This window comes from Hirundo rustica, chromosome 17, assembly GCF_015227805.2.
Source record: "Hirundo rustica isolate bHirRus1 chromosome 17, bHirRus1.pri.v3, whole genome shotgun sequence".
NCBI classification, from domain to species: Eukaryota; Metazoa; Chordata; class Aves; order Passeriformes; family Hirundinidae; genus Hirundo; species Hirundo rustica.
In genome coordinates, this window is record NC_053466.1 from 13,235,221 (window position 1) to 13,249,487 (window position 14,267).

General features: G+C 54.2%; 1 protein-coding gene across 1 annotated transcript in view; it reads right to left on the reverse strand.

Annotated features, from left to right (window-relative positions):
- Nucleotides 1-2,213: 2,213 nt before the first annotated feature.
- The window catches only part of RTN4R (reticulon 4 receptor), an 81,760-nt gene continuing 69,706 nt past the window's right edge, over nt 2,214-14,267 (reverse strand). Inside the window, exon 2 of the mRNA XM_040080919.2 lies at nt 2,214-4,273. Within this exon, the coding sequence (XP_039936853.1) occupies nt 2,847-4,273 (1,427 nt within the window). The 3' untranslated portion in view covers nt 2,214-2,846. The remainder of the gene's footprint in view (nt 4,274-14,267) is intronic.

The window sequence follows — 14,267 nt, forward strand, 5'->3', positions numbered from 1 at the left end:
CATTCCAATGGCTTTCTAATGGCTGTAAACACAGAAATTGGCATCTGGACAGCAGGAAATCTAGGAAAATAGCACGAGGGACTCTTCTGGGCTTGTGTCCAATGTATAGTCCTAGGAGCCACTGAAAGCACAGCAGAGCCGAGCTCTAGAAAGCAGGAACTGTGTCACTGGGTTGGCAGAGTACAGCTCCTGCTCCATTCAGGATAAGTGACAGGAATTCCTTCTGTTTTGCATTGTCCACCGGGAGCCAAACTCCCCGAGATCTGCTTTGGGCAGGGCAAGCCCAGCTCCCAGCTCTGCCCTTCAGCTGCTGGGGGAAATGCCACAATGCTCTCTTCTTTCTCCGTTTTTTCCTTTCAGGTTCATCCTGTATTTTTGCCACCTGGTACGGCTTCCTCACGCCCATGGAGCAGGAATTCGGACCACAAGACTCACTAATTGCTGTACAAGGGAGTCACACTGGGCCTGTGACTCAAACAGGAGGTTCCATGGGAGCCTGTCACAGTATCCAGCAAATCTTCCAGCTTTTCCATGGGCTTTGGGGCAGTGCTGACCCCATGGCCGAGCTGCTCTCTGCTCCTGAGCTTCAAATCCCATGGTAGGTTTGAATCCTTCAAGAGTCTCGATGGTGCTTTTTGGGATGAGACAGAGAACGCAGGACCTTGGGAAATCCTTCAGCACTGGCACGATGGGACAAATCTGAGCAGGAATGGCAGGAAGTGGCTTGAAAGGTCCCAGTCAGTGGCCTGTGAGGTGGACAAGTGCACACCAAACTGGGCACTCGCAGCAGGGCTGGCAGGGCTGGCCAGCTCACTCCGGCACTGTCCCAGCACAGGCACTCATTTCCTGCTCCATCCTTCGGCAGGACAATGAACTTGCACCCAAACACACCTGGAGCCTCTGAAGAGGCCGGTTCATGGAGCTGGGCTGGCAGGAGCGGGATCTGCTGGGATCCCAGGGCTGCTCTGCACACCAGCTCCTGCCCAGCTGGGAGAGACAAGCCGGTCCTCATCTCGGTGACATGAGGGAGATGTTCACTCCCAGGAGTGTGAGCCACACCTTTTTGGCAGGCCCAGGGATGGATTTGGAGACAGATCACAAATGCAGCACTTTGGGCACTCCCTGTCACTCACCCAGGTGGGAGCTGGCTGTGGCAGAGGTGAGAAGAGGCAGCAGCACCCCGGAGTGGGGCACAGACCCTGCCCCACAGGGCACCCTGCCCCTGCCTCCATCAGCCATCCAAGCATCCTCCTGCTCCTCCCCACGGTCTCTGCTCCCTCCTCGTGAGCCCTCAGGGCTAGGGCAAGGCTGGAAGGAAGCCGTGGCCCTGCTGATGCCCTTCACCCCTGGCTGGCAGTGCCTCCCTCCTTCTGGGAAGCTCAGCACCACTCCCAGCGCTGGGCCCCCAAGGGAAGAGGCAACCTGGAGCCCCCCAGTCTGACTTTCACACAGAATCCTGGAGTGCACCTTCCCTTGGGGCTGTGCCACTGCCCTTCTCCGGCCTCCATCCCCTGCCAGCCGGGTGTGACAGGCTGCTCCTGCCTTCAGGGTCCTCTGAACCCCAGCAGGGGAGAGCGGCACAGGAGAATCTCTCTTGTTTGATAAGGAAAAGCAGCCTCCTGATAAGCTCTGTGCCCAACCCCTCCTGGCCTGGTCCAGGGGTTGGCTGCAGTGCCAGGAGGGCACAGCCAGCTCTACCGTATGGGTCCCACGGGGTGGCATCCACCACATGTGGACAGCAACGGTTTATTTTCTCAGCATCCCAAGGTCACCCTGGAGGTGAAGCCAAATACCTCCAGGGACGGGCCCCGGAGCTGCCAGGCCCTGTGTTCCTGCGGAGATCCACTCGGGACCTGCCACAGAGCTGAGCCCATCTGTGCAGAGCAAGAGGAAAAGGGCCCTGCCCAAATCTTGGGATTGTTTCTGACATTCCTCTGCCCCAGCTCCGAGGGGCTGGGCCAGCATTTCCTGCTCTTCGGATCATCCTGGAATCTGAATGATGCTGGGAGAAGGTGGGACACTGAAGGGAAACAGGAGCATAAGCAGAGCATGTCTCACACAACCAAACCCTTTGCTGGCATCAGTTAAATGTTGCATAACCATCCAAAAATGCCTTATTTATCACTGTGGTGTTAAATGTTCAGATCACACTCCACATCCTTTTAAATCTTCAGCTTTTTAGATGCTCTTCAGCCCTCGCAGATGACAACCACTTAGGAAAAAGAAATCTTTATTTTATAGGGTTTTTTTTGTATACTTGTACACAAGTAAAATAAAATGCATATCTATATATACTGCAATCTTGTGAAGAGGAAGGCAGCATTCTTTAACAAATGCTGCCCGTAAACGTGGTGTGAAGGATGGAATGGAGACGGAAAAAATGCAAGAGTCATCAACATAGGATTAAAACAGCATCGAATCCATTACCTCTGCAAATGGAAACCTGCAACATTGTTCAGTGTGATGGCGACTTACAAACAGATTTCAGACATTCTTTTCAGAGCATTTCTTACACTTCTTTTTTTTTTTTTTTTTTTTTTTCCTGTAAATAAACCATATTTCTTTACCATCTGCTGTAGCAAAAGCTGCTTTGTGGGCAAGTGCAGTTCTGAAGACCAAAGGTATAATTCACAGATTTCAGGACAAATAAATTATGTACATCTCAGTATTTGTCTTTTTGTTTTGTTGGTTTTTTTGTTTGTTTGTTTTAATAAAGGCATCCAGTTAAGTTTTGTGTAACAAAGCTTTCTCGGGGTAGATGGGAGTCCCGCTTTTGTTTGCAACATTTATGGAGGTCAGCAAAAGTCGAGTATTAAAGTGTCATCAACCCAGGAAAAGAGTTAATTTTAGCAGAATAACAGTAAGCTCCACACCAAGGGGGGGATCAAAAGGCTTAGGCTGAGCTGTAACGTGGAGCTGTTCCCCTGCTGGGTGAGGCGGCACTGCGCCTTTGATCTGTTCTTTTTAGAGCAGCCCTGCCTCTTTTTGGTTGGGACTGTGGAGGGTTCAATGGGCTCTAGAAATTCGGGTCTCAACTTGGTCAAAGGAGGGTCTACAATGCTGGGGAAGGTCCCAAAGGGGGAATCGTTTATCTGCTTGTTGCTGCCATTTTTGGAAGGGTCCGTCTCCATGTACTTGGGCCTGGACATGTTCTCCTTCTCCTTGAGGTGGTTGTTGGACGAGCGGCTGCTGTGGGAGGAGGGCCCAGCCTTGCCCTTAGCCTCGTAGATAAAAGACTTGTCCATCTCTGGCTGGCAGCACTTGGAGGAGCCGTCGCGGGAGCCCAGCGGGGGCAGCCCCGTCGGGAGCTTCCCCGACCGGGTCTTGGTGCTGAAAACGCTGGTGCGGATCTGGTTGAAGGAGTCCACGCAGCTGTCCAGGTCGGAGCTCTGCAGCCGCTTGAGGTCCCGCCCCGCCAGGCGAGGGGGCAGGTGGCACTCCAGCTCCGAGGAGGAGCCCTTGAACTGCTTAAACCAGTTCCAGAGCGAGCGGGCCTGGCAGTCGCAGATCCACTGGTTGCCGTTGAGGCGCAGGTACTGCAGGGACACCAGGGGGGCCATGGTGTCCCCCGTGAGCACGGTCAGGTTGTTGTTGAACAGGTACAAGGTCAGCACCTTCCCCAGGTCGTGGAAGGCGCGCCGGTGCACCAGGCTCACCCTGTTCTGGTGCAGCAGCAGCCGGTCCAGGTTGATCAGCCCGCGGAAGACGTTCTCCGACAAGCTCTTGATCTTGTTCCCGTGCAAAAACAGGTACGTGAGGTTGGCCAGGTCGATGAAAGTGTCATCCAGCAGGATCTGGAGGTTATTATCCTGAAGGTAGAGGTACTGCAAGGAGAACAGCCCTCGGAAAAGCCCCGTGGAGAGCTCCAGGAGCCCGCAGCGATCCAGGTGTAAGGTGTGGAGGTGCACGAGCCCCCGGAAGGTGACGGGGTTGATGGATTTCAGGTTGGTGTTGTCGCTGAGGTCCAGCTCCTCCAGTTTGGTGAGCCCGTAGAAGGCCCCGGGCTCGATGAGGCTGATGTTGTTGGAGTGGATCCACAGGATGGTCATGTTGCGGCAGGAGGTGAAGCTGGTGGCCCTCACCAGGGTTATCCGGTTGTTGTGCAGGAAGATGCGCTGGCTCTGGATGGGGATCTCCGTGGGGATGGCTGTCAGCCCCTGCTGCTGGCAGCTGATGGTGATCTTGGGTTCACTGTAGCATACACACGCCCCGGGGCAGGACTCCGCTTCTGACGGGATGTTCAAGCAAAGCACCAAAATCAGGAGTTTGCTTCCTGAGGAATGACAGAAATAGGGTGGGAATTAGGCAGAGTCATGAAGAGCGCTTCTCTTTGCAGAGGAGCCTGAAATTTCCCCTCCGAGTGTGGCACCACCTACCCCGTACAGATGCCAGGGCAGCCAGCAATTAAAATGTAGGATTAAAAAAGAGATTCTGCCACTCAGCTCAAGAGCTTAAATCAATGTACACTTGTAGAGCTGAAATCCCAGTGCCTCCTCTGCCCTGCTCCCTCAGGAGGTGAAAGAAAGGGGTCAGCACTTTGGATTTGCACATCCAACACCAGCCCTGTTCCCAAGACCTTACCTGTGAGCAAAGGGACTGAATTCTGGGCATTTCTGCCATGGGCATGCCTGGCACAGCTCAGCCACTGGAAAAGCGCCTGGGATGTACCAGGAAACCCCAAATCCCATCCCAGCAGTGCCACCAGCTCGTTGCAGGGTCACGGAACAACTCTTCCAAACAAGCTGCTCCCAAAACATAACTCTGACTTCCCACAAATAATTTTGGACTGATTTGATCTCCTGGGAGAAATAACTCAGACATTCCCAGAATAACTTTCAGGTCAGACCTGCCTGCAGAAGTCTCAGGGCCAAGAGGATCCTTTCCTTCTCCTGCTCAAAACTTTAAGCCACATATTCCTGCTTGTTGGGGAGGATGAAGCCAGAAAGCCCTATAAATATGATTGCTTAGATTCTGAGAATGAGAAACCCGTAAGTGAGATTTGAAAGTAAGTTTTGATGTTTGAGATGTATTAGCTACTGGATGTCTGGGAAAACAGTGATGTGACCAGCTGAAGGTCACCTGCAGCCAGACCCAGAGGTCAGATGGAATGTTCTGTCTCACCCCCAATGGTTCATCCCACACCTGTACCCCTCCCCTGAAGTATCAGGTATCTGTGACCCCATTGGCACAAGCCCTGTTCCAGCCCGCCTCGAGACCCCTTATCAGGGGGTTGTGAAGGTGGCTCGGCCTCTTTGCTCTTTGCTCTTTGCTTTTTGCTCTCCTCCACTCCCAACCTCTCCCTTCCCCCACTCCCCAGGCCTTGCCACGAGCTGCAGCCTGGCAGCTCAGAGCAAGGCCTCACATCCCTTACAATAAACCTCATCTTCTAAAACCCAACTTCAGAGATCTCTCGTCTACATTTATCTACACTGTCCTAGAGTCTACAGCAGCAGCAGCAGCAAAGCAATTTCTACACCTGCTTCCTCTCTCCCCATATCTTTCTTCCTTTGAACAGAGGAAGAGGAGGAAACAGCAGGATTTTCCATCGTGCTGTTGTAGGAAAAAGACACGTCCTTCGTTCAGGGATCCCACCAAGTGTACAAGGCAGGAACAGATTCCCTGTGTCCCAAGCATGCTGGCAGCCCCACGGGGGTGGAAAACCCAAAGAGGAACATTTTTTTCCTGGTGATGCCCACTCACTTCCCCAGGAGCTGCACTGGAGGAAGGAAGGAAGCACACAAGGAAGTACTTTGGTTCACCAAATTCCCCTTCTGGGGAGCTGGGAATGAGCCTGGAGGGAGAGAAGGAATGGACAGAGCAGCACCTTCTCCAAAGGGACCTCAAGGGTCCCTGAAGGTCCTGCTGAGAGACCTGAGGAGAGCCAGGCTGTTCCCTGCTCCTGGTGGGAAGGGAGGCAGTGCCAGCAGTGCTTTCCTAGCAATTAGCAGCCAGTAATTAGTCTGATTCCTCCAAACGGGAGATAAAATGAATGGACAGCAGCCAGAGCAGTAGGAGGCTCCATTTGGGAATGCCACGTGTGAGCAGGGACACGGTGACTCCTTCCCAGCTTGTCACAACACCTCTGGCCAAAGGACACGTCCTCCCCATCGCTGGGAATCTCCAGCCCAGGGACAAGAGCGGCTTTGCCTCTCTTGTGGGAGGGCTTTGCCGCCGTTGTGGGAGGGATTGGAAAAACTTAGAATGTCATTCCGGAATGTTGGCGTCTCATTACAAAGTGAGGTGGAAAAGCAGAGTTCAAAAAGGCAGACAGGAAAGCCCAGCAGTGCAGAATGGGATGAACTGGGGAGACTGGAGCCACATCCAGCCTTGTAAATTCCCGAGGGGGAATCTGAAGGCAGTGGCTGCACCTCCCTTAGAGCCTGGTAGGTGCTCACATGGCCAGTGAGACCACATCAAATACCAACAACAACTGATTAAATCACACAGAAACATCACCAAATCTTTACTGAAGGAATAACAATTGGAAAAGCCGAGCTGGGAAAGTCTTGTCCCTGCAAGAACAGGCTGGGATCCCAGGTTTGGGTGTCAGGCTGGTCAAAACGATTCACTGTGTGTGGTTAATAAATCTGGTGTGATCCAATAGTCCAGTACAGGCAGGAGACTCCCATATATCATATTCCACAAGGAGAAAAAAAAAAAAAAACAGCTCAGCATGCAGAGATAATTGGAGCCTGATGCTATCAGCTGCTGAGCAACCCTGCAAGGCAGAGTCTGAGCGCAGTGTTGTGACACATTTTGGCTGCCTTGTCATGTTTTGACATGTCACGTCCCATTGCATGGAGCGCAGTAAAACGAGACGGCTGAAACTCCCCGCTGCAGCCACGGCACATCAGGAGCAGCCTCCTGGGAAATTAAAACCGTGCTGGCCGCTCTCCGGCCATCCCTCTGCAGCTGATAATGAAACCCCGTGGGCAGAGAAATGGGACTTTCTGGAGCCTCTCTGTCAGCTCCGTGACCGTGACCTGGGGCCGGGGGTGACGCCGGGGCAGTGGGAGTCACCTCCTCAGGTAACACCTCCCGCTCCAGCAGAACAGCTCGGGCTGGGACGCTGGGTCAGGATTCAGCTGTCCTCCCTGCTACAGCCTGGGGAAAATCCGGCCACGGAGCACAGGCCTTAGGAATAAATGGGAAACAGCAGAGGGAATGCAAAAACCCATTCCCAAGTGAGAGGAATCGCAGTGACGCCGTCCTTGTCCCAGCTCCAGCCAAGGGCAGGATAAATCCATGTACATCCATGTATACACGAGGAGAGAGGAGAGAGGAGAGGACAGGAAGCAGGCTGGCAGAGGATGTGCCATGAGCACCATCCTGCCCTGTGCCACCCATCCCGACAGCTGGGCGGGCACAGGTGATCCACGGGATCTCTCTTCCCGTGGGAAGCTCCCGGGCCAGGCAGCAGGGTCCCGTCCCAGCTGTGCCCGGGGCTGGAGCGCTGCAGCTCCAGGAGGGAAGGGCGCATCCTGCTCGCCCCGGGGCTCGGCTCTCGCTGTCCCACTCCGATGCCCCGAGGCTGCCAGCAGCGGTGAGTCAGTGGCACTGAGAGCGCTGCCAGCCAGCAGCACCGCGAAATTAATTACAGCAGGGCCAGGCTGTGCGCTTTAATTAGGGACCCGGTGCTCATGAGCTGCTCGGATTAGCTCCTTCCACCGAGACAGTTCCTGTCAATCATCCCCCAAAGCCTTTTTCCAGCGGCTTTCCTGCCGTGCAGCCCTGCCTGATCCGTGACACAGCCCAGCCGCTGTCAATCCCCAGGCAGGGCAGGGCCAGGGGGAAGGGCAGGATTGGATGAAGCTGTGGGAAGCCAAGGTGACCCTTTTGTCCCCAGCCAGGCTCCAAAATCCTTCTCCAGTGGCTGGTGTCCAGCCAGCAGCTGTGCCTGGTCTCAAGTGTCCCAGAGCCCAGTGGCCACCAAGTGCCACAATCTATCCAGATCTTGCGGCAGCATATTTTAATTTGTTTTTCTGGAGCACTGCGTTTGGCTCTGGCCATGGGCTCCTTCCTTTTCCAGGAAAAACACCCCCTGCCCTTAGGCCAGAAGGACAGGAGACTCTCAAGGCCAGGTTGGATGGGGATTGGAGCAACCTGGGGTACTGGAAGGTGTCAGGGGGTGGAACAAAAAGAACTTAAAGGTCCTTCCCAACCCAAAGCATTCCAGGATTCTGTGATTCAGGGAGGAGAGAGGTCAGAAGGTTCCCTGTCTGCTCATTCCCGGAACAAGCCACACTCAGCTCCCAGCGGGGAACAGCATCCTCCCTTCACCTTCCAGATAAATCCATCCCGACTTCTGTATCTGCAGTGAGCTCCCACCACCACTGGACGCTGGATCCTTCCACCTTAGGACCCATCTCAGTGCCCATCCCTGAGGAAAAGGCTCTTGGAATGACACCTGTCCCCTCCTCTCTTAGCTGACAAACCATTCCTCCCTCTTTCAGAACATGATTAAAACTTAACTCGAGAGTTCCTGTCAAAAGCAAAACATGAAAGAATTCCAGAAACTGGAACCTTCAGTCCCTCCAAGACTTTGGCTTTGAGTTTAGCATTTGTTCCTCCAGAGCTTTCTTAAAAGCCAGAAAGCTCCTTCAGTGAAGCTGCAGCGCTTCCCCTTTGCCGTCCCCGCGTGTTCTGACTCATGGAACTGGAAGCAATTAAAGTGGGTCCATTATCTGCCTCTCCGCAGCTCCCCCGGGCCATCGCCTTGTCAAACGTGGCAATTAGAAAGAAAAGCCTCCGGGGGCCTCCAACAGATGCTTTGCAAACTCTTTTTTTCGGGAGGCCAAAGCGAGCAGCGATGTGGTGCCGCTTGCAGAGCCACGGCCTCTCCCCGCTGCTCCGCTCTGTCTCGATTGATTTGGAGATATTCTAATGCGGCTCTCCTGCAGCGGAGGGTCAATAACCCTCTGAAGTCCCTCCCGCTCGGGCATAAAGGGAGCACTCCGCAATACAAAGCCTTTTGCCGATGCGCACGTCCTTTTGCCTTTTGTTTATAGTAGGGACACGCTGGAGCTGCCGAATTCCGAATTCCCCGCTCAGAGTGGGCATCCTTCGGAATTCCGTGGGCATCCTTCGGAATTCCGCACTGGGCTGCTCCCGGTGCTCCCGCTCTGTGCTGTGGCCGAAGGTGGGGCAGTGCCTGTGCCGCAGGGAGGAGGGCAGCGCTTGGATGCGTTTCAAGGGGAGGTGGATCGGGAGGTCAGTGAGGAAGGACAGTTGGCTCGGAGCAGTCTGGAGTTTCCCTCCCTTCTGCTGCGGGGAGGAAGGATGGAGCATGATGGTGCGGCTGGAGCAGCTCCAGCTGGGAGGGGAGGAGGGGGGCGAAGCTTTGCCACCGGGAAACGCCTGGGACAGGCACCAGGGTCACAGCTGTGGGGCAGAGCAGGTCCTTGCCACCCTCAGGCAGCTGCAGCGCAACGTTCTGGGGCTGAAGGAGGTCCTGGGCGCCTGTGCATCTCCATGGGGATTTTGGTGTGTCAGACACCCCTCTTAGGTGGGACAGTCAGCGAGGTCACTGGGGTGAGTGAGCGCTGGGGCTCTGAATTGCTCCCCAGGCTCTGCTGGGGATGTTGCACATCCAGGGGCTGGAGCTCGTGGCCCAGCTCACACCAAAACACTGGTGATGAATCCCAGCGGCCCAAAAATAGGGAGCTAATTCCCTTTTGGTCACCCTTGGGGGCCTGAGGCAGCAGGAATGGTGTGAGCAGGTTTGGCACAGCTCCCTGTGAGACCCACTCCAGCCCTGCTGGGATATGAGCAGCATTAGGGGCAGCAATGTGGGCACCTGAACCCCAGCCCTGACTTGTCCCCGATACCACATCCTCTGGGACTGCATCCAGCCCCATTCACCTTTGGGACTGAGGTGCTCTTCCTTGCCTTTGGCAGCAGAGCCCCTCTGGAACATCCAGGCTGTGCCCTGAACAGGGTTTGAGCAGGAAAAATGCTGGCTGCGGTCAGGGCTGAGAGATCATTTCCGCAATGCATCCCGGTAGGGCGGCGGGCGGTGGCTGTGCCACCCCCTCACTTCGGGTGTTCATCTTTCCCTCTTAAATCACACTCCCCTAATGCGATTTTTGGACTTCGTATTGCAGGGATATTTTGAAGGGAAGAAGGTAAAAACGAGTTATGTCTCGTGCAATTCTTCCACCCCAGCCTCCCAAACCTCCAGGGTGTTTGAACACTGATTCTTCAGCATCACTCAGGGCTGAGCTCCACAGCTCATTCCAGGAGCTCGGGGCAGCACAAACTTTCCCTGGGACAGCTCTAGCCCTTCCTTGGATGTGCCAAAGCAGCTCCCACTTGTGGGGCTCCCCAGCCCTGCCAGTGGCTCTCCCTCACTCCCAAAATTTTGGCAGCAGCCTGGATTTAGCCTAAGAACATTTGGTCAGGGTTATGCTTTTGGTGCTTTGCCAGCATTTTGCTCGGCAGCAGCAGGGAGAGGAAGGAGAAGGGGAAAGCGAACCGTTTGTATTTCAGCCCAGTTCAATGAGAACTCAACGACAAGCAGAAAAATTAAAGTTTCTTCCGTAGCCAGAGGGTTTTCAACCTGCTGAACTCCCAAGGCTTGCTGAAAGGCACAGAGGTGTGAGAGCTGCTCAGAGAAAAGGTCACCAGAACCCTTCTGAGGGGAAATATCAAGGGAGTCATCAGGTCCCTGGTTAACAATAACAATTATCAATTATCACAGACCAGGGGTGCCCTGGGAGGTCAGGGAATGGGAGAAGTCCTGATTCCAATAAAAGAAGTTGAGAAAAGCTGCAGGAAGCCAGGCCAGGGACATTTGGGCTGGGCTGAGGTGGGATCCATGAGCTCATAGGGGTGGGAATGCAGCTGGAAACAGTGGGAATGGTTTCCCTGGCACCTTCTCCAAGCCCTGTGCAGTGGCCTGAGGCAGAGTTGCCCAAGCTCCAGGCACAAAACTTCCTTCCTCGCTTTGGGATGCCTCCAAGCCCCAGGTCCCTGTAGGAATGCTGCTCCAGACATTTTTGCTGTACTCCACAGCTTTTCCTCTTGGCTGCAGGGGTGGAAGTGCCATACTTGGGCAGCTTGGACCATGGCAGAGGCGTGGGCAGAGGTTTAGATGGAATTTTGCAGAAGTTCAGATGGAAAATTGCAGAGGATTACATGGAGCTTTGTAGATGTTCAGAGGGACCATGGCAAAGATTTAAATGGAATTTTCCAGGTGCTCAGGTGGAAAATTGCAGAGAGCTTCAGGTGGACCATTGCAGAGGTTCAGATGGACATCTGCAGAGGTTTGGATGGACAGTTGCAGAGATTCAGGTGGAATTTTGCACAGGTTTAGATGGATAGTTGCAGAGGTTTAAACAGACTTATGCAGGGGTTCAGAGGGACTTTCACAGAAGTTCCACAGCTTTTCTGGAAATTCCATTATAGTACCTCCCCTCCCTCACAGGGAACAGTAAATAAGGACTTGGCCCACACAGCTTAAAGCTGATATTTAAAATTATTTTCATGAAATCAGGAATAATCTTTGAGCACTGAAAACCTGACCTAGTTATCCCTGTTTCCCATGGATAGGCACTGGAAAATCCTAGGGATACACCTGCTTATCTTGCAGCGAGTGCTCCTGCCCCTCACCGGGTGGGGCTCTCTCTGCCAGGTCAATCAGCACAAGCAGGATTTTCAACTGTTCTCATGTAATATAGGATAAATTTGCACGGTTGCCACCTGTCCTCTTTCCATTTGTGGCACACCTGGAAGGGGAAGCTCCTGACCTTTTAAAGGGAGAAGATTATGAGCTTGAAGTCAAACATGGAGAATTCCTGTGGAAAAGGCCTCGTAGGTGGGTTTACTCCAGACCTGGGCTTGACACAGTTCAACCCTGGTCCTTTCTGTGCAGACAGTGAAGGTCTCAGATGCTGCTGGCCCATCCAAACTCACTCCCTTCTCCTTTCTTAGAAGTGGTTTCCCCACTGCATGCAGGAGTCTGGCCCTTTTCAGGATGTGATCCTGTCTGGAGCTGGGATAACCATGGATATGTCCAGCTCTCCTGAGCACACAATGCAGAGTCTTGTCCCGGTGTCCTCTCCTGCAGTGTGACACCACAGAGCCTCTGCACCAGAGCAGCAGGCTCTGCACTCCATGGAGCACACGGGATTTGTGGGGATTTGGATCAGAGCAGGGAGCTTGACTCCATCTTTTGCCAGGTACCATATTCCACAGCGACAGCGGGAGGAGAGGGCAAAATCTCCTGGAGATGCACAGAGCAGGGGCTGGCTGTGCCAGAGGCAGGGGCCCAAGGCTGTGGGAGTTGGATGAGAGGCAGAAAAAGCCCAGTGCCCAAAAGGAAGGTGAAAGCACACGGCCTGGAATGTGCATTTGGAGAACTTGAGGCACTCCTGGGAAAAATGGGCAGGAAGGATGCAGGACAGTGGGAGATCCCTGAAAGCCTGCTTGCTGAGCTCTCCAAATCCCACTGAATTTCTCTTGGAGAGCAGCTCTGAGTGGCTGCTGAGAACCTGATCCACTTCCCAGGGCTGCACTGGGCACCTCCCAGGCTGGGCCAGCCACACCAAGCACAGGGAGCCCAGGAGGAGGAGGAGGGAGGGCTCCTTCCTCAGCCTGGGAGAAGCAGATGGGCTGGAATGAGTTCATCTTTAAGGTGACTTCTCACACAAACCATTCCAGGGTTATGTGAAATGTCACAGCTGCACTTTCTCCAAGTGACAGCCACCAGTGGCCATCACAGGATTATGGGATGGTTGGGCTGGGGAGGATTTTAAATCCCAGCTCATTCCACCCCTGCCTTGGGCAGGGACACCTCCCACCATCCCAGGCTGCTCCAAGCTCCATCCCACCTGGCCTGGAACACTTCCAGGGATTCAGGGGCAGCCACAGCTGCTCTGGTGGCCTCCCCACCCTCCCAGAGAAGGATTTTTTCCCCCAGATCTGTCCCTGTCACTCTGCCTTTTGCCAAGAGCCCCATGGCCACAACCACAACCCAGCCCAGTAAAGCCAAACCCAGCAGATCCCTAATCCCGATGTTCCTGCTTCCAGCACTGTGCTGAGGGCATCCTGAGAGGTCCCAATCCTCATTCCCATCTGATCCAGATGGGATGCATCCAGCACGCTGCAAGAGCAGGATCATGTGTGATCCTGCCACCGTTCCCTCCCCACACTGAGAAGAATGAAGTGAGAAAATATTCACTGTGAATCACAAGCAGCTCCTCCCGAAGTCAGGATTATCTGTGCCATATCTGTAGAAAATCAGGGACAGACAGGTGTCCAAAGGAAAGAAACTCAAGTTCCTGAGATGCTTTAGGTCTCTCATGGGGCACAGAGTATCTCAGGAATGCTTCAAAACCTTCTCAGGAAGGAGTCTCCTGCAGCTGCAAACCTGGCGTTGGTGGCTGTTGTGTGTGAGTGACTCAGGGAGAGGAGAGGTGAAGCTCCAGATGGAATTTACACCTGCTCCCCCCAGCCATCTGGGACTGCACCCCCTGCCAGCTGCAAATCCCACCCCCACAGCTTCTGGAAGAGCCCTCTTGCCCAAGGCAGCGCTTCCCTCAGTTTTCCTCTAAAGTAACATTCTCTCAGTTTTTGCTCACAGCCCCAGCATCTGCATCGTGTGGAGTGCAGGGATGAAGTTCAGGAAAGAGCCTGGAAGGGAAAGTTGTTCCAGACATCCTGCCGTGGTCTCAGCTTGGTGGTGTGTGTGGATGCAGAGTGAGAAAACAGCCCCAGGCAGCTCAGGGAAGGGGAGAACATTCCAGCTCCATCCTCAGACACAGCCAGGAACAGCTGGAAATGGCCACAGGAGAGAGCAGACACGGGGGACTGGAGATCAGATTTCTCTGCCCTGCTCACAACTTGCCGCTCCCCTTGCTGAGCCTGGAGGACCAGAGCTCTCCGGAGATCCCAGGGTTTGTCACCTGGAGCAGGGGAGGAGCAGAGCTGTGCCTGATCTGTGAGGTCTCTCTCTACCTCAGCGTGGCCTTCAGCAGGCTCAGGACATTCCTCATCCCCCCTGGGCCACCCAGCCCCTCCCACCTGGCCATGCTCCTCCTCTCCCTCTTCTCCTCTTTTCCCTCAGCATCTCTCCCAGCTCTTGGCACACATCCCTGGCTGGTTCTTGCATTGCCAGGGAAGCAGTGAAAGCTGGAACTGGTTTTTGGACAGAGTGTGTGTCTCAGGTGAGCGCAGCTCACTCAGCCACACTCCCCAGGTGAGGAGCACGACACCCACAACTCTACAAATAAACATATTCCTCTGAAACGTGCAGCTTCGTGAAGCCA